Raw genomic sequence first — 26,992 nt, 5'->3', positions numbered from 1 at the left:
ACCTTCTGTAAAGAAACACTGATATTGTCCATTTATCAGCTGCCAGTCATAAGACACCACAGACACCACAAGACGCCACATGAAAATCATGTTTCTGGAGTCTGCCCGGGTGGGGCAGGAACTCTGAATTTCATTCGCTCAGTAACAAAACTGCAGTGTTATGATGGGGTGGAGAATCAATAATACAGGTTCATGAGAATAAACAAAGTGAAACTCCAGTGTGGCCGGGGATCTGCACAGTTCCTTCCTCATGCCTCCCACCCAGGAGTCGACGAATCCAGCCCCCAGGAGTCTAAGCTAAAGGCTCTACAGAATTGGGGCTTGAAGCCACCAGTATGGCCAGTTCCCTCCCTCCCTCTGGCTTCCGGATGCCCCTTCTGAAGATGGTGGACAGCACCAGCCCCGTGGCATCCCATCCAGGGAGAGGTGACCGCAGCCTCACGTGGCCAGGGAACATACACTGGATATCAAAGACTCACTACCAAAAACAGGAAACAATCACCTTAAAAATTACTCACATTGAAAGTGTGTGAAAGTATGAAAGCGTTAGTTACTCAGTCATGTCTAACTCTTCGAGACCCCCATGGACTAAAGCCCACCAGGTTCCTCTGTTCATGGAACTTCCCACACAAGAATACTGCAGTGGCTTCCATTTCCTCCTCCAAGGGATCTTCCCAACCCAGGGATGGTCCCTGGATCTCCTTCATAGTAGGCAGATTCTTTACCTGTTGAGCCACCGGGGAAGCTTTATTTACACTGAGGTGGCCAACCAGCAGCCCACACATCCCCTGGTGGGCGGCCCGGGGCAAGAGCCTCGGCCTGACCTTCTGAGAGCCCTCATTTTAGAAAGCAATCATATTTTTTTAAAAAATTATTTACATTGATCTCACACTGAAAGAGTCTTTTGTCTATACTGGGTTAAAACAGTAAAATTAACTTCACCTTATTTTTACTTTTTGAACATGTGGCTAAATTAAATTTTTTTAAATTTAAAATTACCTATGTGACTTGCTTTAGTGGTTCCCATTGCATTTCTTCTGGACGGCACCGGACCAGTCTCCCAGGCGCCACCAGAAGCGTGTATGAAGCTGAATCCGCTTCTGGAGGGCTATACCGCGGCTGGCAGGCCAAGGGCTCCTTTACACTGATTGTTGGTCACAGTGAGCACCATCCTCAGGTCTCAACTGCATCAGAGTCACGAAGACCCTCCTCTCCTCTGTCAATGTCCCCTCTGCGGAGGCACCGTTCAAGGTGACAGTACCACCTGGCCCACCAGCCCAGCCTCCACTCTGCCTGCACCTAACCTCCTCCTGACCCTGGCATCCCACCCGGGACTGGCTCTCAGCCCCTCCCCGCATGGCCCTCTTGAGCAAGTAAGACGAAGGGAGGTTTCCTGGTCACAGGGTGTCTCCAGGCTTGGAGCCCTCCTGGCACCCCACAGGGTGTGCTGGCATCAGCTCACAGTGTGGACCAGGCATTTTGGAGCTGGTAGTGACTGAAGTGAGCCAAAGGTAACAATAGCCAGTTCTGCAGAAACAACACCTTCTTGGTATAAGAGTGTGTTTGTAAGCATAGCATCATCCACTTGGCAAAAAAGCATGGCCCTGGCTGGCTCTTCCTGGGTGCCCAGAGGACAGCCGTGATGGCTGGCAAGCGGGTCAGGCAGAACTGCCTCCCCAGGACCTTGTCGCCTGCTCTGGCCAAAAGCTGTGACCGGGGACTGGCCTCCAGGACTGAACCCCACCTTGTTCACTTGCCAGACTATGACTTTGGGGAAACCACTGAGCATCCCTAAGCCTCAGTCTCCCAATCTGCAAAATGGAGGTAAAGAGTCCCTACCAGTTTGGTTGTGGTGGTGACCAAGAGAAGGTAGGTAATGCACACAGAAAAAAGTGTTAGTCGCTCAGTCGTGTCCAACTCTTTGTGACTCCAAGGACTGTGGCCCACCAGGCTCCTCTGTCCATGGGATTTTCCAGGCAAGAATACTCGAGAGGGTTGCCATTCCCTTCTCCAGGGGATCTTCTTGACCCAGGGACCGAACTTGGGTCTCTGGCTTTGCAGGCAGATTCTTTACTACTTGATCCTCCAGGGACACAGCAAACACTCAGGAAGAGTGACAGGACTCCTGCCTTGTGAGCTAAGTGGAATCCAAAGGCCGCAATTCTGTGGCACGTGGGTAGATGAGAACATCACTGAAAAAATACTGTTTTTCAGTCTGTTTTCTGACCGAAAGCACAGCATTAAGGGCTGAACCTTACATGGTGCAGAACTGTATGCCAACGGAACTGAGGAAGTCCCGGGTGAACCCCCAAGGCTTCACCAGACCTCCTAAACACACCCTCCCCTCCCCAAAGATAAGAATCTTAGCTCACATGCCCCCCTCTGCAACCTAATCCCATCTGAGGATGGAGGTGGAGGCGAGGTCAGAGTCAACAGTTTCACATCTGGGTCCTGGTCGGAGTTGATTACAATATAAACGGTGAGGGACCTGGTATCACTGGTGGGACCCAAGCCCAGGCTGCTCTCTCAGCCACCCCTCGAGGGTCCTGGTACTCACGCTTCCTCCCGGGGCAGGGTCCCAGGCCCCCCCAAAACTCCCACCGTCTGTTCTGCACCGCTGTTTCACCTCTTGTAGCAGGTAGCCCACACCATCTCCCGTACTCAGGAGATCTGGCAACCCAGGAAAGCAGCGACTTCTTAGGGCCCACGGTATCTCCAGCACCAAATGTAACACCTGATGCGTGGCGGGTAAGTAACGAATATTGAAATGAACAGATGTCTAAATGAATGAGCAAAGTAGCAGAACAAGTATGAACGGAAAGTTTCGTCAAGTTAAAACATTCCAGACCCTTCCTTTGCAATGACCTGGGCAAACAAGGCGCCGGGGGCTTGTTAGAGGCTCAGTTCCGGACCTTGCAGAGCCAGCCAGGGCCATGCTTTTTTGCCAAGTGGATGATGCTATGCTTACAAACACACCTTTATATCAAGAAGGTGTTGTTTCTGCAGAACTGGCTATTGTTACCTTTGGCTCACTTCAGTCACTACCAGCTCCAAGGTGCCTGGACCACACTGTGAGCTGATGCCAGCACACCCTGTGGGGTGCCAGGAGGGCTCCAAGCCTGGAGACACCCTGTGACCAGGAAACCTCCCTTTGTCTTACTTGCTCAAGAGGGCCAGCCTGGGCTAACACCCCAGCCAGCAAGCCCCAGACCTCCAAGTATGCTTGACCTCCTAGAAATAGAGGAAAGGGGTCTGGACACAGACCTGGGGTTCAACCCAGGTGGTCACGGGGCCGGGTGTCCCTTGACAAGGTTCTACATGTCCTAGGCCTCATTTCTCATCTATGAAATGAGAGTAGCAAGAACATGTTCTCGGAGGCGTGGGAGATTCAAAACATAGCCCAGGATTGACAGCCCGCAGCCTCCATACCGACTGGGTCCAGAGAAAGCACTTGGGCCCTGGAAGCTGAAGGTGACTCCTGGTCTGGGCCGCTCCCCACCCGCCCCCTGCCCCCAGCGCGTGGCAGTCCCTCTCTATTCAAGGTCTGCCCCAGCCCAGCACGGGGAGGAGGCCACAGCTCCCATCTGCAATCACAACCATAACTGCGCTCACCCCTCCTCCCAGCTGCTGGGGCCACTGCACACACCACATGGGGCACACAGCTGCCCAGGGAGAGAGTACTGCCACCCAGACTCTGCATGAACTAAATGTGGATCCCACATCCTAGCCAGGCTCAGGGTATGTTGCTGGGATGGGAGAACATGGGATGGAGAAGAGGGGTGAGGATTCATTGGAGAAGCCACTCTCCCTTTTTGGGTATATCACCTCCTAGAGAAGGTGCCCAGACCCCTGATCAGACCCCTCTCCTGAGCAGTACTCCATTTGCAGAACATATCCTCCCAAAACTGCCCAGCCACAGGCAGAGGCGGTGGTGCAGTGGTAAAGAGTTTTGGCCTTGGACAAGTCAGAGACGGCACATCATCAACAAATACCTGGATATAGCAGTAATCCTTCCAATCAATCAGAAAGAGACCAAGAAACCAAAGAGAATAAAGCAAAGGACAGGAAAAGGCAAATCACAGCTTAAACCCACACACCTCATAAATGTGAAAAGATGTCCAACCTCACTAAGTGACCAGCAAATGCAGATTAAAACCAAATGTGACTCCTTGCACACTGCTGGCAGGAGTTCACTGACATAAGGCTTAGAACAGTAATTCACAGTATTTATCAATAGTAAGGATGAAGGTGTGCATATTCTATGATCCGGTAATTCCACTTCCCTGTAGAGTCCAGAGTAACTCACCTTTGCATGTGTACACACACCAAGGATGTTTATCACAGCACTGCGGCAACAGCAAAGGAATAGAAATGCCTTAAATGTCCACAGATGGAGGGACAGCTGAACAAACTCTGTATCTTCACACAATTAAATACTATACAGTGACTTAAACTGAAAAAATTCCTCATATGGCTCTATTAGGATAAACCTAATGCTTAAGCTTTTTGAAATGCTGTCAAAGGATACAAGTAGTGTGATCTCATTAACTTTAAAAACACTTAAAACAAGACTATACAGAGGGTATGTGAGCTGTAAGAATTTAAAAAAACACGGAGATTGACATGTGCACACTGCTACATTTAAAATGGATAACCAGCAAGGACCTACAGTACAACACTGGGAACTCTACTCCATGTTACGTGGCAGCCTGGATGGGAGGGGAGTTTGGGGGAGAATGGATACAGGTACATATATGGGTGAGTCTCCTGGCTGTTGTCACAACATTGTTAATCGGCTATGCTCCAACATAAAATTAAAAGTTAAAACAAAAAATAGAGGAATCGCCCAACTCTTCGTGACTACGACATTCACCAAGAGATCAAATAGACTGGGATGGATTATAGAGTCAAGGCTTCGTTCTATGCTTCTAAATACTTTATTTCTTTTAAAACATCAGACATAATATGCAAAAACATTAACATCTGCAAATCTGGTTGTCATATGGAATTCTGTTATCCTTTCTATTTTGAAATATTTTTATATTGAAGACACTGAGTACAGATTTTAAGCCAAAAAATCAGAAGCTATAAAAGAAAAGGAAAATTCAACAACATAAAGATTTACGGAACAGAAGGGAAGGAAGAATGGGGAGAGAGAGAGAGAGGGAGAATGAACAATTAAAAGACAAATGACAAACTAGGAAAAGTATCCCCCTAACATATGCATATCAGACCAAAGAATTCTTTAGCTTATAATCTGTTCATGCAAGTCAATAGGGAAACAAGTCAACAAATCAAACAGAGAAACGGGCAAAGGACATGAATGAGCAGCTTACAATACATAATATAATGGCACAGAGGAAAGGCTTGTTCTTCACTGATCTTAATAGCAAAGCTCCGGAGGCCTGCCAGAGCTGGAGGAGGTAGGGAACAGGCCCTTTCTAAGATCAGGGGTGAATCACAGTGACCTTTTTGGAAGTGACTTGGCAATATCTGTTGAAATCCCCTTAGCCTGGGAATTCCATCGTTACTTCTACAGAAAAGTCTCTTGTGTTTGCACGAACATTTCCATCATGATCTTTACACACAGCACCATTTGCAACAGCGAAAGATGTAAATGACTTGAAAATCTACCGAAAATCCACAAGGACCTGTTTAGAAGCAACACCACACAAATAACGCACGAAACACTACGCAGCTGTGAAAAAGCGGATGCACGTGTTAGCACAATGTCACCAAGAGGCCTCCAAGCACACGATGAAACTTCAAAAAAGCAGGTGGAGAGCAGTGTTCTGTGTATCTCCAATGCCCTTCTGCCAAATGACTTACATGCTGACGTGGCTATGTCTCTACAGGAATCGATTATTCAAAGAATGCAAAAGAAACGAAGGGGGCAGGGGTTGAGAATGGGTGAAAGACCTTCTTTATGTTTAAGACCTTTGACGTTTAATTTTTTTTTTTAATGGGTGCGTGAGATACACTTTCAACTCAAGTTCTGCTAAAAGGAAAAGAGAAGAAGAAGAAGAAAAAAAAAATAAGGAATGTAAACTCTGGAGTACTTACACACCCAGACCTGAATTCCAGATCAGCCACTTACTGGCTGCACAAGTATGGGACAAGTCACCTCTCTGGATCCCAAGTTTGTGTCCAATGGAGATAAAAACCAGGCCCTTCCTCCTGGGGTGGCTGGATAGGCTAGGTAAGAGGAGCTCCAAGGTGGTTACCGTAGAAAAGTAGAAGCTGCTGGTCTCAGACTCCAGAACACACTTGGTCTTTCCCTCTCAAAGGTCTGGCGGACACGAGCCCGTCTTGTCTCTCTCTGCGTCCCACTCCGAAGACAGGGGACGACAGGGGCAGCCGGGCACAGCCCTGCACGCTGGGCATAGGGCCCAGCCTGGGTGGGGAGCGGGGGCCAAATCCCAGCCCTCCCTCAGCTTGTCAAGCCATCACCTGGATACAGAGCTGTGTCCAATTGCAGGGGTCATTCATCCTGCTTTCCATAACGTCTCTGTATGGGCTAGGAGCCTACCTCATTTACAGCAGGTAATTAAACACTCCTCTGTAATCCCTGCCCAGTTACAAAGAGCCCAATGCAAAGATCTGAGTGTACACTGAAGCCCGGGGGGTGTCCTGGGAAAGTTGGCATCGTCGCTCATTCATATTTATATTTCTGTGTCATTTCCTCTGAACTCACAGATACCCTTTTTTTACCAGCAGATGTGGTTTCTAGGGAAAGAGTTCTGCCACCTTTGGCCCACTGGTACCCACTTCCTGAACCTCAGGCTGCTGGGCGATGTTCTAAGTGAAGGTCACCCTGAGGACGGATCCTGTGAGGGGCCAGGAGTCCCAAGGGGACACCTCCCTGTCCCCTGCTTTCCTCAGAAGGGCGAGTCAGCAGGATCAGCCCTGAACCAAGGCAGGTTGAGGGTGTGAGGTCTCCGGGGACACGGGCAGGCCGAGCAGCACAGAAGAACCACGAGCTGATGAGCACTGTGGGCATATTGCACTGGGGGTACTGACTTGGGCACTGAACTACAGCAGGAAACCAGGTAACAGGCCTGGTGGGGAAGACACCCTAGGACCACATAGATGAATGAGAAATGGTGATGGTGAAACACAAGGGGGAGGCCAATAGAACAGGGGAGTGGAGCAGAGAGAGCCGGGCATATCTTAGGATAGAGAGTCAGCAAGTCCTTGACTTAGACCTCAGACCGTGGAAAGGAGGGGGCGGAAGCGGGGGTTGGCGCTAAAGGGAGCAGAGTTTCCAGCCAAAAAGAAGAGCAAAAGACCCTGAGGCTTGTCAAGTATGAGTAACAGAAACAAGTCCCAGGTGACCGGAGACAGGGAGGAAGGGCCGGTGGTGGTGCCAGGATGTCACAGGCCACCCCGGAGCCCGGACGTTACTCACAGTCCTTGAGAAGTCACCAGAGGGTATTAATAGAGGCATAACACTCTGGATTCAGTTTGAGAAAGATCCCTGGGGCTGTCCAGCAGCTCTTGTGTGTCATCCTATTTAATTTTCAAAACACTCTATATGGTGGGGCTTCCCAGGTGGCCCAGTGGCAAAGAATCCCGATTTACAGGCGAGGAAACTGAGGCACAGAGAGACACATGAAGGGTCCCGGAGGTCTCCAGAAATAAAGACTTCAAGCAGTCTGAACTGCTCACTGTCTGGCACCCATGAATTGGGGTGAGCTGTCTGGGGTCGCTCTGGACAAGCTCCTACATCTCCTGGGCCTCAGATTTCCCATCTGTAAAGTGGGAGCAGCAAGAACAAGTTCTGGGAGGTGCGGGAGCCTCAAAACGTAGCCCAGGATTGAAAGCCCGCAGCCTCCATACCGGCCTGGCCCAGAGCAAGCACTTGGGCCCTGGAAGCTGAAGGACGCTCTTGGTCTGGGCCTCCCCGGACGGGTGGCAGTTCCTCTCCACTCAAGGTCTGCCCCCAGCCCGGCTTGGGGAGGGGTCCACAGCTCCCGCCTGCCACCACAACCACGCGCACACTCACCTCTCCTCCCGGCTGCTGGGTCCACTGTACACACTGCATGGAACACACACGGCTGCCCCGGGGTGCAGGGCGAGGATGGACTGACACCCACACTCCGCCTACACTCACTACACGGGGACCCCACGCAGGAGCCAGCTGGAGGTCTCAGTGGAGACGCTGCCCTCCCTCGGCAGGTACAGCCTCTCCTGGAGAAGATGTCAGGCTCCAGCGGGGCGTGGCCACAGCCCCCGAGCCAGTGCCACAGAGCGATCCCCCTTTTCTGAGCCACACCTCCGGCCCCCAGCAGCTCCAGGGGTGGTGCCCTCTCCACTTGAGCCTCAGCTCAGTCCAGTGTGGTGTCCCCCTCTCCAGGGCCGGAACTCCCAGGGTCCCCCAGCAGGGCAAAGTTCAGTCCACGTCTGAATTCCTAGTAGGAGCCCAATGGGGTCAGAGCTGCAGAGGGCAAGAGCGGAGGGCTGTGCATGCTGACCCGGTGGCGCGGCGCGTACACAGCCCCCAGGGTGGGGTGTCTAGAGGAGAAATGAACCGTGGAGAAGGAAAACATGACCTCTGTTTCCTGCATCGGCCTGTCCCTTGGGAGTAAAGATTGGGTAAGAGAGACCCTTTTGAGGTCCTTTTTACATCAGTAAGGCTTTTCTACGAATTAGTGGTATATTCAACTCTCCTCGAACTAAAAGTTACCTATGAGGGAAGGGATGGGTGACTAGACTTTGAGGTGTTGCTGGGGAATGTGTAGACCGCCCCCCGCCGCCCCAGCCTCAGCAGTGATCCCTCTGGGGTAGGGCCGGAGCAGAGAAGGTGAAACTGCTGGGAGGAGGGTCAGCCCATTAAATATGACCCAGGGTCTCCTTGGCCAGGGGCTTCTGCAGGAGAACCCACAGCCCCATCCCCACCCCAGGGCCAGGAGGCACCCGGAAGACACTCTGAGCTCTTTTACAAGCCCTGGTTCACTCAGACCCTGTGTGTCGAAACCTACAAACACATCTCCGAGCACAAACACATGAATCCCTGTTCAAACACAAGAGCACGCCCCGGAATAAATTCTGGGAATACACAGGAACTGACTCCTACACACACACACACTTCCTCCTCCTCCCTGCCCACCCTCCTCCCAGCCCCAACATACAGCTTCTGGGACCAGCTGGGCGCCCTCTGCCAGGGGACTCTCTTCCCCCATCCCTCGAGGAGGGCACTGCCCACCGGCTTCCTTCAACTTCAGCTCCAGCTGCACCGGAGTTTGTTTGTCAGGCTGCAGGTCCCTTGGGCCGTCAGCCCAGGAGCCTGAGCTCCGGGCGGAGCCAGGAGTGGCTGAACCAGCCCTCTGGGGAGCTCTGCATCTCCAAAAGTTCAATAAAGGGGAACCCTGGGCTCCTGGCTCGGGGCGGCCAAGCCCAGCTCCCTGGCCAGGAGCCCCACACCCCTGTCGGACTCGGAGGTACCTGGGAAGGTGAGTCATGGGGTAGGCAGGCTGCAGGAAAGCAAGGGAGGAGGATCCAGTCTTGTAAAGGTGTCCCCAGGGGTGGGGGAGTGTCCCGGGGGAGCCGGTGGCCAAGGTCAGGCGGGGGCGGAGGCCGCTGCCCCGGAGGAGGACGCCCCCGGCAGCCCCTCGTGCTCACTCATCACCCTCCTGGACTGTCCCAGGCTCTCTGCACCTGCAGCTGATCTTCATCCGCCCGCACAGAAATCCAGGACACGCCCCCGCCCACCTCCTGCCCCGTTCGAGCCCATGTGTGGGCTCAAGCCTCAAGGCACCAGCAATTCCACACTCAACCTGGCACCCAGTCCTGGGGGTGGAGGAGGGCAAGACTGGGGCAGCCAGGGCCTGGGGACTGAGGGTTCCGGAGTCTCGGGTTTGTGCCTCTCCCCAGACCTGCTGGCCCAGGCTCCCACGGGACGCCCCTGGGCGGGCACCCTAAACCTAATGGAGGCTGGTGCCCAGGGTCAAGCCACAAGCCAGACCACTGGGTGCTCCGTCACTCAGGCCCAGGAAAACCCTGGGCTCTGCCACCAGCGCCTGCCCTCTGCCCTTTTAAGAGCCGTCCTTGTTCTCAGGCTGCAAGGGTGGCCTGCACACGAGCAACCCCCTCGGGGCCAGCTCACACCCGAGGCTCCTTCCAAGCAAGCTGGGGCCATAAGCTGACTCGGAGCAACCGAGGCACGGAGGAGTCGCCAACCCCGAGAAGGCCCAGCAGGCCAGCCTCCGCTGGCCCCGTCTGCAAGTGGGAGGCCCCATCCAGCCTCTTTCAAGAGCCCTCATCCTGCCTAGGAGCTGTCAGGATCAGGGTCCCGGGACACACCCCAGTGTGGCTAGCACACCTGGCCTTCCGCGCCTGTCAGTCCAGCTGTTCTAGAAAGAGAACATTTTCTTCTCACTCTATTTGGATAGCTGCAGGGACAGCCACAGGGAGCAGAGAGGGTCTGATTATTGATGGAGGCGGTGTGCAAGGCCGCCGGCCTCTGAAGGGATCGAGGGCCCCGACCTGGGAGGCCTGGGCCCCCCCCTGACAGGGTCAGCGCCCCTCAGCACCACCACAGAGAGACTAGCTGGAGGGGCTCCCCAGGCCCAGGTCCTGGAAGACAGACTCCCATCTTTAGGGAATGTGATCAGCGACCGGGTCGGGTGAGGACACCTCCCAGGCCGAGGCCCCATCCCACCCCTGCACTCCACTCCCCTCCTCTGCAGGTCCCAGGCTGACAGGTGGGGGCTCCAGCAAGGAAGACAAGGCATCCACAGGACAAGGCAGAGGACCTGGAAACCGATCTTCTTCCCGCCCTGGGAGGCAAGAAAACGGAACTGCGGGATCGAGCCAAGCGCCTCTGCTCCCTCCACCCTCCCATCTGCCTCCTTGAGGGCCAGCCTCCCGCATGCGCCCCTCCCCTCCCCTCCCGGTCCCTGTCCCCTTTCCAGCCTCCCCATCCTGGTGTCTCCTTGTCCCCATCTCCAACTCCTCCTGCCTGCCTCCCCCGCCCTGGTTATGTAAGGGGCCCAGGAACACACAGAGGGAGCTTTGTTGTCAAACCAAATCCATACGGAGCCGCGAACGGCCAGCGCAGCTGTTCCCCATTCCCTCCGCCTTGGCAGGGGTTAGACACCGGGCAGGGAGCCCCCACATGCCTCCATTTTGGAGGGTGGGGGGCGAACGCTGGCCCCAGGGCCCCCAGGCAGCTGAACGGGTGGCCAGGGATCAGTCACCATCGCGTGGGATCACAGCAGGGAACCAGCTGCCCCCCAAGACAGACCAGAGCCTGGGTGCAAAGCCGGGGCCCCAAAGCCCAGAGAGGGGAGCTCAGGGCTGGGACAGGGCTGCACCGTGAAGGCCTCGAGAGGCGCCCAAACCTACACCAGTGCACCCTATTCTTGTCCGCTCATGGATGCAAGCCTGCGTTCTGTCGGGCACACAACCCATGGACACACTCATCTATGCTCACTTGAAAGGCATCTGAGCAGAACTCTCCTCTCTGCTCTGACCAGCCTCCACCACCCCAGGTACCTCTGGGGAAAAGCCTTTGTGCTCTGGAGAGAAGAGGGTGGGGGGCAGAGGTCAGAGGCCAGAGAAGCTCCACCAGCCAGTGCTTCTTGGGAGGCCCTAGGTCCACGATGAGAGCCTGCCCTCCCGCCCAGGAAGATGTCCAAGCGGGCAGGTGAGGGCCCAGGAAGCTAGGCGTAAGATGAGAGCATCGGCACTTGGGGGCGGCAGGCCCTGTCCCTTCACCAAACCCAACTGCTGGACGAGCCATCTCAATCGAAAACGCTGGGGCTGCCAAGGAGGAGGCCCTCCGGAGTCTCCACGGCTTGCAGGGCGCCCGCCAGGCCCACCCAAGGTCCGGCTGCCACGTTAAGCAGAACGGTGTGGGTGCTGAGACCTGCGGTGGGGTGGGGGCAGAGGGGCAAGGGAAAGGAGGGAAGGCAGACACAAAGGAAGAGGGGTGGTTGGAGAAGAAGGGGAAAGAAATCAGAAGGAGGAGAGAAGGAAGGCGGTGGCGGGGTGGGGGGGCTCAGAAAAAGAAGAGAAAGAGGAAAAGGACCAAAGACGGGACTAAAGGAAAAGAGGACACGCCAACCCACTCCAATATTTGTGCCCTGGAAAATCTTGCGGACAGAAGAGCCTGGCAGGCTACCGTCCATGGGGTCGCCAAGAGTGGGACATGACTTAGCATAAAGGAGAAGCTCCAGCCCTAGAGGATGCCCCCTGGTAGCCCCCCCCCCCTCCACACACACCCTCTGAGCCAGACAGGTGGTCCAGGAGAAGCAGGACAGGGTGGGAGCCTTTCCAGACAATTGATCCCAGCCCAGCCAGCCCCACTGTCAGCCAGGCCCCAGGGATTTCAGCCTCAACAATCCTACATCTTTGGAACCTAGAAGATAAACCAGGACCTCAGAGAAAGGAGAGATGGGGGCAGGGGGGGAGCACAGGAGAGGTAGCTCCTGCCTGGGGCAAGAGTCCCTCTGTGACCTGGAACAGAGTTCCTTTTCTGAGTCTCAGCTCCCACCTTTGCGAAAAGGAGTTACCGAGAGGCTACTGTGTGCCAGCCCGGTGCCGGGGATGTGACGGGAAGTCAGGTGGTCAAAGGTCCTGCCCTGGAGTCAGTCTAACATCAGCCTGGACCTCCAAGGTCTCCCCAGCTCACGTGTCTTGTCTGTGCCGCGTGACCGATCCCGTGCGCTGCACTGTTAGCCCAGTTATCAGATGTGCTGGTGGATAACCAGAGCTCCAGGCGTGCCAGAGGCCATACGGCTGGGAGCAGATAGAGAAGACAGACCAACACCTGCCCAGCTTTCTGGCCCCCAAAGAAAGTGCTCTTCAGTCTCTGGACCTCAGAGTCTGTGATCCGGAATCAAAGAAAGCGCAGCAGCCAGCATTTATAGAGCCGGACCGCAGGTGCTGGGATGTTACTGGATATGTGCTCTCTGAGTAAAGGTCACCAACGAGGAAAGGGATGGGTGGTTAGACTTCTAGGTGTTGCTGGGGAATGTGTAGACCACCCTCTGCCGCCCCAGTCTCAGCAGTGATCCCTCTGGGGTAGGACCAGCGAAGAGCAGGTGGAACTGCTGGGAGGAGGGCTAATGCTCAGCCCATCAAATATGACCCAGAGTCTCCCTAGCCAGGGGCTCCTGAAGCCCCTATGGGGAAACAAGGAGGCAGATCTGAGAACCCACAGCCCCATCCCCACCCCAGAGCCAGGAGGTACCCAGAAAACACTCTGAGCTCTTTCTCAGATGATCTCTGCTCTGGTCCACTCTGTGTCAAAACCTACAAACACATCTCTGAGCACAAACACGTGAATCCCTGCTCAAACACAGGAGCACACCCCGGAATAAATGCTGGGAATACACAGGAACTGACTCCAGCGCACACATCCACACACACATGCACTCGACCCTCCTTCCAGGCAGAGAAGACAGACACCACCTGCCCAGATCCTTGGTCCCCAGAGAAAGTGCGCTCCGGTCTCTGGGCCCCACTTACTGAATCACAGAAAGCGCGGCAGCCAGCATTTAGAGGCAGCCAGCATTTAGAGCCGGACCCCAGGCGCTGGGACGTTTATGGAAATGAGCTCTCATTCAGAAGTGCTAATGCAGCCCTGCCCTCCCAGCCATCTGAGGCCCTCTGGGCTCGCCGGGCAGTGGGGGACAGGGCCCCCTGATGTCACAGGTTGGGACTCGAGCGGTGTGCAGGGCCATCAGGGAAGCCTTGGGACGGGCTCGAGTTGGATCCTGAAGGACACCAGCTATCTAGGAAGGGGACTGCCACCGGCACCCAAGTCACTGTCAGGGGCCAGCAGAAGCAGAGGCTGGAGCTGAGGACATGGACACGTGGCTGGGGGGGGGGTGTAAGAACAGTCCTACTGGACACCCCCTGTCCCACTTTCAAATGCAGTTTTATATGGGACTCCAATATATAGAAGGAAGAAGTGGCGTTTTTTGGGTTGAAGCAAGAATGGGGGCGAACCCCCTCCCAAGCCCTTACTCCTGACATGAGACCCTAGAAGGTTCCATTCCAGGGGCGCTTTTCTTGGACCCAAATAAAGTGTCAGGCAGGAGGGGAGGTTGGGACCAGTCTGTGCAAGGACCTGAAAGCGGGGCTGAGGAAGGGGGATGGGAGCAAGAAGATGACCAGCTGGCCCTGGTATGGGGGCATAGAGGGGAGGCCCTCCTGGGGGGCAGCTTCCTGCTCATCCCCGCCTCGGGGGACTCCTGCTTGCCTCTCCCAGGTCTGAACAGGCTGCTGGGCCAGGTCCTCAACAGCCTGTCAAAGGGGGAACTCTTCTCCCTTCACCTCAAGAAAGTGTGTGTGTGTGCACAGTCACATCTGACACCCCATGGACTACAGCCCGCCAGGCTCCTCTGTCCATGGGATTCTCCAGGCAAGAAGACTGGAGAGGGTGGCCATTTCCTCCTCCAGGGGAATCTCCCCAACCCAGGGACCGAACTCATGTCTCCTGCACTGGCAGGTGGATTCTTTACCACGGGCTCCACCTGAGAAGCCCTCACCCCAAGAAAAGGGGGAAGTGGAGCCCGGACATGGTGAAGACAAGGTCATATCCGATCTACATCCTCCATCCACTCAGCAAAGAAATATTTACCGAGCATTTATTATGTTAGACACCATTCCAGGCAAGAATAACACGGCAAAGAGCACGACAGGTTTCTGGAACTTATGCGAAACCACTCCTGAGTCAGCAAGGAAAACGCCCTGAAAGTTTCCAAACCCGTTCACACCCCTCCCACAAACACGCCCCTCCCATGCCTGCATCGCCTCTGGACCATCCCTGTCAGGGTCACGGTTGAACAGCATCAGGGGCACGGCACGTTCCCTGCCCACCCCCAGGCAGAGTCTTCTTCCTGAAATCTCCAGATGGCCGCACTGAGGACCTGGTCCCCTCCCCTCCCTAAGCAAGGAAGCCCACAGAGCTCTGGATGCATTGTTAAACGTGCCAGTTTTATTTTTTCATCACGACAAAGGACGAAGCTTCATCTCTAGTCTTGCTGGCTCTGAGTTCCTTGCTCAGAACCCAAGGACATGAGCCGGCTCCATGCTCACCTGCCCAGAGCTCCCAGGTCCCTGGGTCCCTGCCGCTGTTCCCTTCCCATAAGCTTCGAGCAAGGGGTCCCCAGGGCAGGGCCCCACCACCCCCACTTCTCTCCTGCCAACCCTGCCAACCAGGCCTCCCTCCTCCTGATCGGAGCAACCTCTAAGAAGCAAAAAGGATGTGGGTCTTTGAGGATCCTCTCTGGTCTTGACCAGCCCAGGACGGGGTCCAGGAGCACCCTGGAACAAAGGCACCATGGCCCGGCAGGAATCTAGGGGTGTCAGGAGCAGCTGCCAAGGCAGGTCCCCAAGCTCAGACCCCAGAGGACCCCTCCCTGTCCCCATGTGTCGCCACTGTTGCCGGATGAGGCCTTGTGGGCAGCAGCCAGGGAGCCGCATTTCCAAGGAATAGGAGCCGGCAGGCAGGCCAGATGGAAGCAATTACCGGCGGGAAAGCAGGAGAGGTGGGTGCTGGCAGGGGCTGGGAGGGGCCACAGGAGCAGGGAGGGAGGAAGGGGAACCCGGCCCTGCCCAGATGAGAGAGGCAGGGGTTTGGAAGCCCAGGACCAGCCGGGTCAGACATGGGGTTGAGGGCTGCACAGAGTTCCAGACTTCGAATCAGAAGGGCCGTGTTCCCCATGGTCACCAATACCCTGTAGCCTTGAGCAAACCCTTTCACACCGCCAAGACTCACCTTCTTCATAGATCTCGGGGAACGGTAAGATGAGCTTGGGGAACAGTAAAGAACCGGGCTGAAAAGCACAAGATTTTGGATGCAGGCAGAGTCCCAGCTCAGCTGCTTAGGAGCTGTGTGACCTTGGCCAAGTGGTCCAATCTTCCCACGCCTCCCTGTCTTCATTTACAAACGGGCTTAATGAAAGAGTCACATGAGCTTACACGAAGTGATGTAAATAAGTGAATAGCACAGCTTTTTTTTTTTTTTTGTAGAGGTTTGCTGTGCCAGGCATTTATTAAGCGCTTGATAGCTTGATAGATAAATTGTAACCACTTTTGTTATTCACTATCTCTCTTTTTACTAGAAGGCCAGGTATTTGTGAAGGCTGCCCTGGCGGAGGACACAGGGCAGATCATGGACGCAGCAGCATCACCGAAGTCCCTGGAGCCCGCACCTTGGTGGAGGGTTTGGACCCACGGCAGAAACAACAGTGTGCCCGCCAAACACTCTGCAAACAGCTTCCTGTCCTTTTCCTAGCAACCATGCTCCCCACCCTCCACAGGAGAGCAAGATTCCAGAGTCCCCAACCCACTCAGGCTTTGGAGTGAAGCGGCACCAGGCCTTGCCCACCCTCGAGGCCCAAGTGGACACCCTCCTCCAACCCCCCGCAGCAGCACCCTCCTCCCTCCTGGGCTCGGGGCAGAAGCCAGGGCTTCAGATTCTAGAACAATCACATCATGTCTCTGCAGGGTGGCTTTGCGGGGGGTAGGGGTGGCAGAGATAAGGCGGTCATCTGGCGGCAGGGCTACTGGTCCCAGGCAAGGGGCCAAGATGAAAAGAAAACCTGTGGCTCAAGATGGCCTTCCTCATCTGAAGAGCAATCAACACAGGGCAGCCCCCGGCAGAGCTTCCCCCTCTGTGGGCCTCAGGGGCGCCAGTCGGAGGCCCGTCGCACCTGCCTGGGGCTCAGGCATCACTACAGCTGCTCCCACTTGTAGCAAACACTTGACCACTTCCTCCGCCGGTAGAATAAAGGGCATCACCAACACACACACACACACACACAGATTGCGGCACAGGTCAGGAGTGAACTGGAGTCCAGGCGTGGCCAGCAACCCCTCCTGGCACACTCCAAGCAAGCGTGGACAAGTGCTGAGCGCCTCCAGGAAAGGGTGACCAATGAGAGAGGGAATTAATGACTACAGGCACCCAAATCTGCCCGCCCTAGGCACTTCCTCAAGGAAACCAAAAGGACAAGAGTGGAGAAGGACCTGAGGTGGAGAGGTATGAGAAGCTAGCTAGTTCCTGCAGAAGAATGCGTACCCCCAGGCAGCTGAGGAGTCAGGGGGAGGGGGAGGGTCAGGCCCCGTACACTTTCTGGGTGTCCCCCTACCTGACTGCCCTGCTCCCTAGCACCACGGTCCAACCCCCAGGGCCTGGGAACTCAGCTGGGTTCTGGCGGCTGTCACAAGCTGTAGGTCTGGTCCTCAGTCTCTGGGACCCTCTGGGACACTGATCTGAAGGATCCCTTGCAGGAGACTTGGAGGTCTCCACCCCATCCTCATGGGCTGGGACCATGATGTATTATTGCAAGATGGAGGGACCCCTTCTCTTTGACAGAAAGGCCAAACTGTTGAGCCGCTCTGAGTGGAGGAGTCCACCCAGAAAATGCACCCACATAGGGCCTGGGTGGGCACCCAGTGTAACATAGATGCCAGGCCAGAGTGGGTAAACCACGGATGTTCACAGGGCCCAGGAATGGAGGTCTGGCCCCAGCTGTAGAAAAGCGGGGAAGAAAGTGTTAAGTGTCGGTCACTCAGCTGTGCCCGACTCTTTGAGACTCCATGGACTGTAGCCTGCCAAGCTCCTCTGTCCGTGGAATTCTCCAGGCAAGGATACTGGAGTAGGTTGTCATTTCCTCCTCCAGGGGATCTTCGGAAGGCAAGGATCGAACCCGGGTCTCCTGTATTGCTGGCAGAGTCTTGACTGTCTCCTCTCTTGCAGGCAGAGCCACCAGGAAAGTCCTTCCTTTCTAGGACTTGCTACAGTTCTAAGAGGAGCAGATTCTCGGTTCTAAACCCAAAAACTGGATCCTAGGAATCTAAAAGGGCTGGGAGGGTGGAGGGGCCAAAGAACTCTGTTTCTGAGGAGTGGGAGTGAGTCACTGCTTTGGGAAGGGAAGCAGGTGAGGGACAAAAGGGAAATCAGCTCAGAAGGCGCTGAGGACTGCTTCGGCCTGGGCCTCCACTCATGGGCAAGGGACCCTACGGCCCCAAGCAGCAGTCCACTCCCAAGGCACGGACGCTGCTCAGCCTCCACGTCTAGAACGAGACCCCAGGCTACTTGCTAACTCCTCCTACCATCCACCCTCCCCTCTGAAGCCCTGATAACCTGGGCTCTGGGGGAAAGGTCCAGACTCCTGGCTCTCCTTCGGGTGCTGGGAGGGAGGCCCAGGGCTCAGGGGACAGCCTCAGATCTCCCGCCCGCCCAGCACACGGATGCTGAGGGATGAGGCACGAAGACCCTCACAGTGGAGACTCAAACCAAGCCAGGTATAGGCCAGAGGGACCTGGGCCATGTCAACCTGGGCAGGGGGTATTCGCCAATTAGCTCCCGGCGAAGAGAAGAAGCCCCGGAAGTTCATTTCTAGGCCCCAAGCAGCTGGCACCTCGCGGGCAACCTCTCCAGGATTATGGGCAGCCTTTGGAGAGTCTCTTTGGAGGGTGTGGGAGAAATGCTGCTAAGAGCAAATACGCACATACCTCTGCCTCTATGCAGGTAACTTCCATGGCAGTCAGCACCTTAACGATTCCTCCCCAACACCCCCCCCACCCCCGAAGATGCCAGGGCGGGGGTCTAGACGGGGCGGGCGGCAGAGCATAGCTCAGGAGAGTGGCTTTGGTTTGCGCCTCTGCCACCCTAGCTATGCCAGGCCCGTTCCCTAGGTTCCGCAAAGAATAAGTCTGCCTGAACTGGGCTTCCACACTGTGCCTCCACCCCCCTACCCCACAGCACAGGCTGCCCTGAGAAGCGAGAGGGTGTGCCAGCCTGTGGGTGGTCAGGAGGTCAGACGGGCACAGCTGAGCCCCCGGACACTGTCTGCAGCCCCAGCCCTCTGGCAGGAGCCCCCTATGCTGGCACTCAGGACCCAGTCTGGGAGACAGGGGCACAACAGTAGATGAGGCCTCAGATGGCCCAGGCAGAGCCTCCCCCAAGACTGGGAATGGAGGGGCGAGTGCCGACAGACATGCTGGCAGCTGAGGGTTTTGCCAGGGAGGTCCCAGCCAGCAGGGGCCCCAGAGGGGCACCCAGCACTGACAACTGAGCCCAGGGATTCTACCCCGAAATGAACTCCACCCCAACCCCATCCCTCCCCATTGCCCACCAGCCAGGCAGGTCCCAGACACAGTAGCCTAGGCCCGAAGACCCCCAGGAACGTGGACTGGTGTCTTGGGCACGGCCAGTCTGCAGCTAGCGACCCCCACGCTTGGGCTCTGCTTGGCGACCTTGGGTCTCCTGCACACAGGCGGCCCCAGCAGAGCCTGTCAACTCCAGCCAAGCCAGCCCGCCGACCTCCTGGACCTGGTGGGGCAGTTGTGGGGAGCAAGCGCGGCTCAGAGGATGCCCAACGCGGAGGCGGGGTGGGGAGGGCCTCTTCCGCCTCGGCGCAGGGCTGGGGGCTAGAAACTTTCCAGAGAGGAGGACCGTCCCATTCGCTCACTCCCAGGGAGCAAAGACAATCGGCTTTCCGTGGAAAATCCCATCCAGGGCAAGGAATCCCTGGGCTGTGGCCGCCTCTCCGGGACCCCGACCCGAACCCGCGCGGCGCCCACGTGCCCGGCCCGACCACCTCCCCTCTCGCGGCGCCGGGCAGGGAACCGGGCGGCCGGGACCCGGAGGTGCTCCCCGCCCTCGCTGGCGGGCCCCACGGAGACCGGCCGCCGCGTACTCACCCTCGCGGGTGGCGCGGGGCGGGGCAGGATGGCTCCGCGCGCAGCTCAGATCCGCTAGGCGCACGGGCTGGAGGCGCGGCGGCTCCGCTCGGCCCGGTCCCTGTCCCAGGCGCGGGGCCGGCCTGGGAGCGGGCAAGTCCGCCTGCTGGGAGGCGGGGGCCCGGGCCCCGGCGTGGGGCGGGGAAGGGGGCCGGACACGCTTGCGCACACGGCCGGGGAGCCGAGCGGGGAGCAGGCGGGCAGGAGGAGGAAGGGCGGGGTGGAGGAGGAGGAAGGGCAGGGGCGATCCCGCTTACGGGCGGGGCGGGTGGCCGCCGACTAGGGAAGGTGCGCCGTCGGCGGCAGCGGAACCAGGGGGCGGCGGGCCCCGGGGCGAGGGGAGCGGATGGGTAGACCGATGGGGCGGGCGCGGGGGGGTGTGTGTGGCGGCGGAGAGCGGGGCGGTGGGGGGTGTTGGCGGGAGGGGGTGTTGGCGGGGCGGGTAGGAGGAGACTGGTGGGGTGAGGGCGCAGAGTTCAGGCGGGCGCAGCCTGTGAGTAGCACCAGGATGGATGTGCCGAGCGCAGCCCATGCACGCCCTCCTGGAAACAATGAGCCCTGCAAAGCGCTCTACGCTCTCCCACGCGTGGAACCGTGTCTTTCTCCCCCTCGGGAAACTGAGGCACGCCCCTCCCACGCACAGTGGCCTGGTGCAGTGGTCAGAGACCTGCGCCCTCCCTTTGCACCGGCCCTGCCACCCCCAAACTTCTCCCTCTGCACCTCCTTTGCACACCGCTTCTTGGCTTTGAGAAAGCGTCTTAGTTTCTGTTCCTTACTGAAGGCGCCAGGCATCCTGCCCCGAGGGGAAAAACCCGCCAGGCCCTTAGCCTAGTGCCTGGGGCCCACCCACTCCAATCAAGCCAGGAAACTACTCAGGCTGAAGAACCGTCCAGAAGCCACCCGCAGGACAATCCCCAGACCCCAAGACACTCTCTCAGAGGTGAAGAGCCCTTAGTGTGAAGAGCCGGGGGAGGAGGGTGGAGCGGGGAGGAAGTAGCGGAGCTCCAAGGAACGTGTAAGACCCCAACCCCCAAGAAAGCTTAACCAGCTAGTGGCAAAGAGAAGGCTCACAGTGGACGCCCACTCAAGGATAAGTTAGGATAGAAGCTAGTACAAATGAACCTATTTGCAAAGCAGAAATAGAGACACAGAGGTAGAGAATAAATGTATGGACCCCCAGGGGGGAAAGGGGTGTGGGGCCAACTGGGAGACTGGGATTGACTTGGTCACACTATTGATGGTAGTGGTGGTTTGGTTGCTAAGTAGTGTCTGACCCTCCAGACCTCATGGACCGTAGCCTGCCAGGCTCCTCTGTCCATGAGATTCCTGACCCAGGGATGGAACTCCTATCTTCTGCATTGCAGGTGGATTCTTTAACCCTGAACCCCCACAGGAGTCCATAATGACACATACTCACCCATATAGCATCATTCAGAGTAGCCTGCAGTGCAGGGGGTTCTTTATCACTGATCCACCTAGGAAGCCCTACATATAAAATAGATGACTAATAAGAACTGCCTTATAGTTCAGGGAAGTCTACTCAGTGTCCTGGGGGTGTAGGTGTACATAGAGCTGATTCTCTTTGCTACACAGCAGAAACCAACACATTGTAAAGCAACTATATAGTCCAATACTTCTTTTTTTTTTTTTAAACCAAAAGATTTCATTCAATACTTATGTTAATACAAAATGTAATCAGATGCAAATGCCATGTTACCGTGTTCTTAAAGTCATTAAAAAGGGGGAAAAAATGTAGGGTTTTATTTTCACCTTTCTTTTCCTAGCTGTCTTTTGTGTTCACGCTCAGTCACTTCAGCCACGTCTGACTCTTTGTGACCCCATGCGCTGTAGCACACCAGGCTCCTCTGTCCATAGGATTCTCCAGGCAAGAATACTGGAGTGGGTTGCCATGCCCTCCTCCAGGGGATTTTCCGGACCCTGGGATCAAAACCACATCTCTTATGTCTTCTGCGTTGGCAGGCAGGGTCTTTACCACTAGTACCACTTGGGAAGCCTTAGCTGTTTGTTAGGTAGAGATATTTGGTCTGTTTACTTCTTATGTGTCAAAGAATTTGATCAGTCTTAAGTACTTATAATATCATTTTATCTTTTTCTTGCAGTTAAACTGCATAAGACCTAAAATAATCTGTTTCTATTTTTTCTTATTTTTTATTAAATTTATTTCTTTTTAATTGAAGGGTAATTGCTTTATAGTATTGTGTTGGTTTTTGCCAATCAACATTTGAATCAGCCATAGGTATACTTAAAAAGAAAAATAGAGTAAGTTAGCACAGGATATGACTAAGTATAAGGCATGAGTAATTGACGAGGGGGGTTCACAGAAATGCCAGTTCTAAGTTCATTTCAGCTGAAACCGGAGGGTTCATGGTCTGAGAAGAGGTAACTGAGGAAGCACTCCGGTCTGCGTCAGCACAGTGAAGGAGGCAGGGTGAAGACCAAGGGCCTTGAGCGCGTCTACAGATGGCTGTCCCTTCTAAATCACACCGTGCATGGTGGAGGTCACTCCTGCATCGCACTAGTGTCTAAATCACCAGTGTCCAAGCGTAATTAATGCTTGTTTTTGTCAATCAAGCATTCACACAACAAATACTTATCTGGCATCAGCTTCAGCTCTGGCAGGGTGACTCAAGTCCCTGCCGGGGCGGGGCAAGGCTGAAGGGAGAGAGACCAGCCTCCCTGGTGCGCGGGGTGGGGGTCAGAGGGGAGACACTGACCCAAAGAGAGTAAAGCAATTGTCCGAAGCGACTGGAATCGCAGAGCTGAGCTGAGAATCAACCCAGCTTTGCAACTTCGCAAACTCCGTAATGAACTCGATCTAAACACAGCTGGTAGTTCTTGTTCTCAACCACGTAAACGTCACCCTGCGGGAAACACCAAATTGAAGGGCCAGCTCTGCTCTTGGAGACCTGATTTCCAACTCTGCCTCAGTCACTAAATAGGTTTAATTTTCTTGTTAGGAAAAAAAAATGGAAGTAACTGTAAATTATTCAAAGGGCTATTGTTGATGTGAAATTAGGCAACGGATATAAATTTGCTCCAGCAGTATAAGGCGCTGTTAAAAGCGTGTGCTCTTATCACACACGTGGCACCCCCTCCTCTAACCAATAAACTGTATTCAGATCTCCTCCCTTCTCCTCCCCCCAGCTTATCCCAGGCCTGGTTACTGAGTGCCCAGAAGCTAACTGTCATCTAGACTCCTCCCCTCAGGCCGCAGTGTGTTCACTCACGATCTTTTCCCTCTAGTTCTTTAACACAGCCAGATGCTTAGCTGGCTGCCTAGAACCCATATCATCTGCAGGGCAGGAGGAACACGGTTCTGGGACTTTTCGCCTGAAGCCCCTCCCAGCCCACTTGCCCATCCGCAGGGCGCTGGGAGTTGCTTAGCAAGAGGCAGTGTGGTGGGGTGACCCAGCTCCGGCTCCTAAAACTGTTCCTTTCGGGGCCAGCTGTGCCAAGGATGTGTCAAGACACCCTGAGGATCAGTGGTCTGGGTCCTGGCCCCCTTCCGAGCCATATTGCCTCCTTTCCCACCTCCGGAGCACCCCCTTTACCTCTCCGGTTCTGTCTCTGCTATGGAGGAAGTTGGCAGACACAGCTCTGCTGGGGCGCCCAGGGGGCCTCTCTCTCTCTCTAGGGAGCAGAGGGAGGAGACAGAGGAGCAAGGGTTGTGGGAGGGGCAGGTGCATCTGGAGCTGGGAGGCCAGGGTGTGAGCCCTTAACACATGCGCCTCCCCAGGCCTCTGGCTCCTGTCCCTCGCATGTGCCACGTTAGCATCCTGCCCACCGGGAGGAGGGAACAACGAGATGCCGTTTGAAGAAGAAATAAACCCAATCCAGCATCTCAGATGCTTTTAAAAATAGCAACTTGGGGATGGTGTTTCAGCTCCTATTTTTATCAGATTTATATGGCTGGACGCTCGAGCTGTGCGGTTCCCAGGGTTCTCAATAGCAGCGGACATCACTATTGTAGTCTTAGAAACCTGCCGTAAGGCCAAGGCTAAAATGCATTCCAGGAACCTGTCGGCTGGAAGAAATCCTGAGAAGTCATTGCACACAGCCCTCGTCTCTTTTGGGGCCACAATCAATGAACCACAGAGTTTATGGCTCGCTTTCTGCCTTCAAGTCTCGGTTTCCATGACTTCAGTGCCCAGTCTAGGATTTCATGGCCTTCTAATCCGGAAGTCCTTTTTAATATCTAACCCAAATATACTGGCTGCATCCTTTAGGCCCTTCCGGCAGTAGGAAAATGGCAGCTAACATTTATGAGTTCTTACCATGTCCACAAAATCCTCTTGTTGAATCCTCACAAAGCTCCTAGGGGTAAGCACTGCTTTCACTCACTCCTAGCTGATGAGCAGTTACCTAACTTGCCCAAGATTATATCTGGATATGGTGCAGTTTCTGTGCAGGGGTCACCAGACCATGCTGGCTCTGAAAAGAATATACAACAGGACGATAATACATTTCTCCGTAGTTTTGACTTTCATTTTTTCCTGGTCCTGAAGGAAAAACTGGTCAGGGTGCTACTGGACATGCTGGGAGCCAGGTTTGAGGTTCTGGCCATGCTGAGCCGTGGTCTCCCTGGGTGTTCTGTTTTAGCTCATGGTGGTCGTTTAACTCTCATTTTAGCCTGGAAGTCTGGCTTCTCCTGGCATAAGCGCCCACGGCCCCCTGTGCTTTTCTCAAAGTACTCACATTTGTGGCATTACTTGTAATTATGTCTATCTCTGTTGTTACAAATAGATTCAAGGGATTAGATCTGATAGACAGAGGGCCTGAAGAACTATGGATGGAGGTTCGTGACATTGTACAAGAGGCAGGGAGCAAGATCAACCCCAAGAAAAAGAAATGCAAAAAGGCAAAATGATTGTCTGAGGAGGCCTTACAAATAGCTAAGAAAAGAAGAGAAGCAAAAGGCAGAGGAAAAAAGGAAAGATATACCCATTTGAATGTAGAGCTCCAAAGAATAGCAAGGAGAGATAAGAAAGCCTTCCCCAGTGATCAGTGCAAAGAAATAGAGGAAAACAATAGAAAGGGAAAGACTAGAAATCTCTTCAAGAAAATTAGACATACCAAGGGTATCATGCAAAGATGGGCACAATAAAGGACAGAATTGGTATGGTAACAGAAGCAGAAGATATTAAGGAGTGGCAAGAATACACAGAACAATACAAAAAAAGATCTCATGACCCAGATAGCCACAGATGTGGTTAAACCCCCCCACACACACTCACCATCGATAATCATGATGGTGTGATCACTCACCTAGAGCCAGACATCCTGGAATGCGAAGTCAAGTGGGCCTTAGGAAGCATCACTACGAACAATGCTAGTGGAGGTGATGGAATTCCAGTTGAGCTATTTCAAATCCTAAAAGATGATGTTGCAAAAGTGCTGCACTCAATATGCCAGCAAATTTGGAAAACTCAGCAGTGGCCACAGGACTGAAAAGGTCAGTTTTCATTCCAATCCCAAAGAAGGGCAACACCAAACAATGTTCAAACTACTGCACAGTTGCACTCATCTCACATGCTAGCAAAGTAATGCTCAAAATTCTCCAAGCCAGGTTTCAATAGTACGTGAACCATGAACTTCCAGATGTTCTAGCTGGATTTAGAAAAGGCAGAGGGGAGCCAAGATGGCAGAGGAATAGGACGGGTAGACCACTTTCTCTCCTACAAATTCATCAAAAGAATAACTGAACGCAGAGCAAACTTCACAAAACAACTTCTGATCGTTAGCTGAGGTCATCAGGCGCCCAGAAAAGCAACCCATTGTCTTCGAAAGGAGATAGGACAAAATATAAAAATAAAAAGAGAGACAAAAGAGCTAAGGACGGAGATCTGTCCCAGGAAGGGAGTCTTAATAGAGGAAGTTTCCAGACACCAGGAAACCCTCGCACTAGCGGGTCTGGGGGAAGTGTTTGAATCTCGGAGGGCAACCTGACTGGGAGGGGAACAATAAATAAAACCCACAGATTACTTGCCTAAAAGCAACTCCCAGCAGAAAAGTACCCCAGACACCCGCATCCGCCACCAGCAAGTGGCAGCGGAACGGAGAGGAGCGGGCGGCATTGCTTAGGTTAAGGACCGGGCCTGAGTGCCCTGAGGACAATCGGAGGGAGCTTCTGTGAGTTACCAACTTAAACTGTGGGTCAGGAAAAGAGAGAGAGAAAATTAACCGGCTGAACACACTGCCGGCCGTTCGCAGAACAAAGGGACCGAGCAAGTCCAGAGAAGAGCTTGCAGGCTGCGGACCGACCCAGCCCCGCCGGAGGCTGGAGGCAAGGGGGAGGGGAAAGGGCAGGCTCGGCCCCAAGGACCGCATCCCCTACCGCACTGCAAACAGGCCTCCAGTTTCTAATCAAAGACCTCCTGAGATTCTGGATGGTCAGTGTCTGCCGGGAGGGTCGCCACGAGACACAGGGCACACGCACCCGACCGGCGCGGGCGGGAACTGGGGCTGGGGACGCGGAGGGCAGAAGGCACATGCACCCGACTGGCGCGGCGGAAACTGAGACTGACTGGGATCGCGCAGGGGAGAAGGCGCGCCGCACCTGGGGAGAGTGCGCCCGTGAGGCTCCTGGCTGCCTGAGCCACTGGGACGGCGAAGGCACAAAACGCAGGCGCAGCTTTTTGTTCCGTGTTTTTGTGGAACACCCGAGGGCTGGAACCGCGCGCAACGCAAGGCACGCTCCATCTAGAACAGCCGGGAGCCTGGGCAACGTAGATGGGGAAAGCAGCGCCAGCCCCTCCCCGCAGCTGGAGGGAACTAGCAACCTGAATAAGAGACCACCTCCGCCCGCCTGTGTCAGGGCGGAAATGAGACACTGAAGAGACCGGCAAACAGAAGCCAAATAAACAAAGGGAACCGCTTCAGAAGGGACCGGTGCAACAGATTAAAATCCCTGTAGATAACACCGACTACACTGGAAGCGGCCTGTAGATATCGAGAAGTGTAAGCTGGAACAAGGAGCTATCTGAAACTGAACCAAACCCACACTGACCGCAACAGCTCCAGAGAAATTCCTAGATATATTTTTACTTTTTTTTTTTTTGTAAGAAAAAAAATTTTTTTTTTCTTTTTTATTTTTTCTCTTTGTTTTCTTTAAAATTCCCTTATTACTCCCACCTTATTCTTAACATTCATTTTCATAGATTTTTCGATTTGTTTTAATTAGGAAAAATTTTTTTTTTCTTTTATTGTTTTTTTTTCTTTTTTTTCTTTTTCTCTTCCTGTTTTCGTATTTTTCTTTTTCTCTTATTTC

General features: G+C 54.6%; 1 protein-coding gene across 4 annotated transcripts in view; it reads right to left on the bottom strand.

Moving 5' to 3' along the window:
- ST3GAL4 (ST3 beta-galactoside alpha-2,3-sialyltransferase 4) overlaps nt 1-26,992 on the bottom strand; it is a 52,255-nt gene that overhangs the window by 18,496 nt on the left and 6,767 nt on the right. The window contains exon 1 of one of the 4 annotated variants that reach the window (XM_043452401.1): nt 19,666-19,856. The exons of 1 other annotated variant lie outside the window; for it this stretch is intronic. Coding sequence is in view for 1 of the 3 variants with exons in the window: in XM_043452399.1 (XP_043308334.1) it covers nt 15,731-15,739 (9 nt within the window). In the remaining 2 variants the exon portion in view is untranslated. Of the gene's footprint in view, nt 1-6,224; nt 6,370-15,730; nt 15,750-19,665; nt 19,857-26,992 lie in introns of those variants that run through there. 2 more of the 4 variants (XM_043452399.1, XM_043452402.1) reach the window with 2 other exon arrangements.

This window comes from Cervus canadensis, chromosome 29 (assembly GCF_019320065.1).
Source record: "Cervus canadensis isolate Bull #8, Minnesota chromosome 29, ASM1932006v1, whole genome shotgun sequence".
Taxonomy (NCBI): domain Eukaryota; kingdom Metazoa; phylum Chordata; class Mammalia; order Artiodactyla; family Cervidae; genus Cervus; species Cervus canadensis.
The sequence above is the reverse complement of the archived record's forward strand: the minus strand, read 5'-3'. Positions and strand labels throughout refer to the sequence as shown.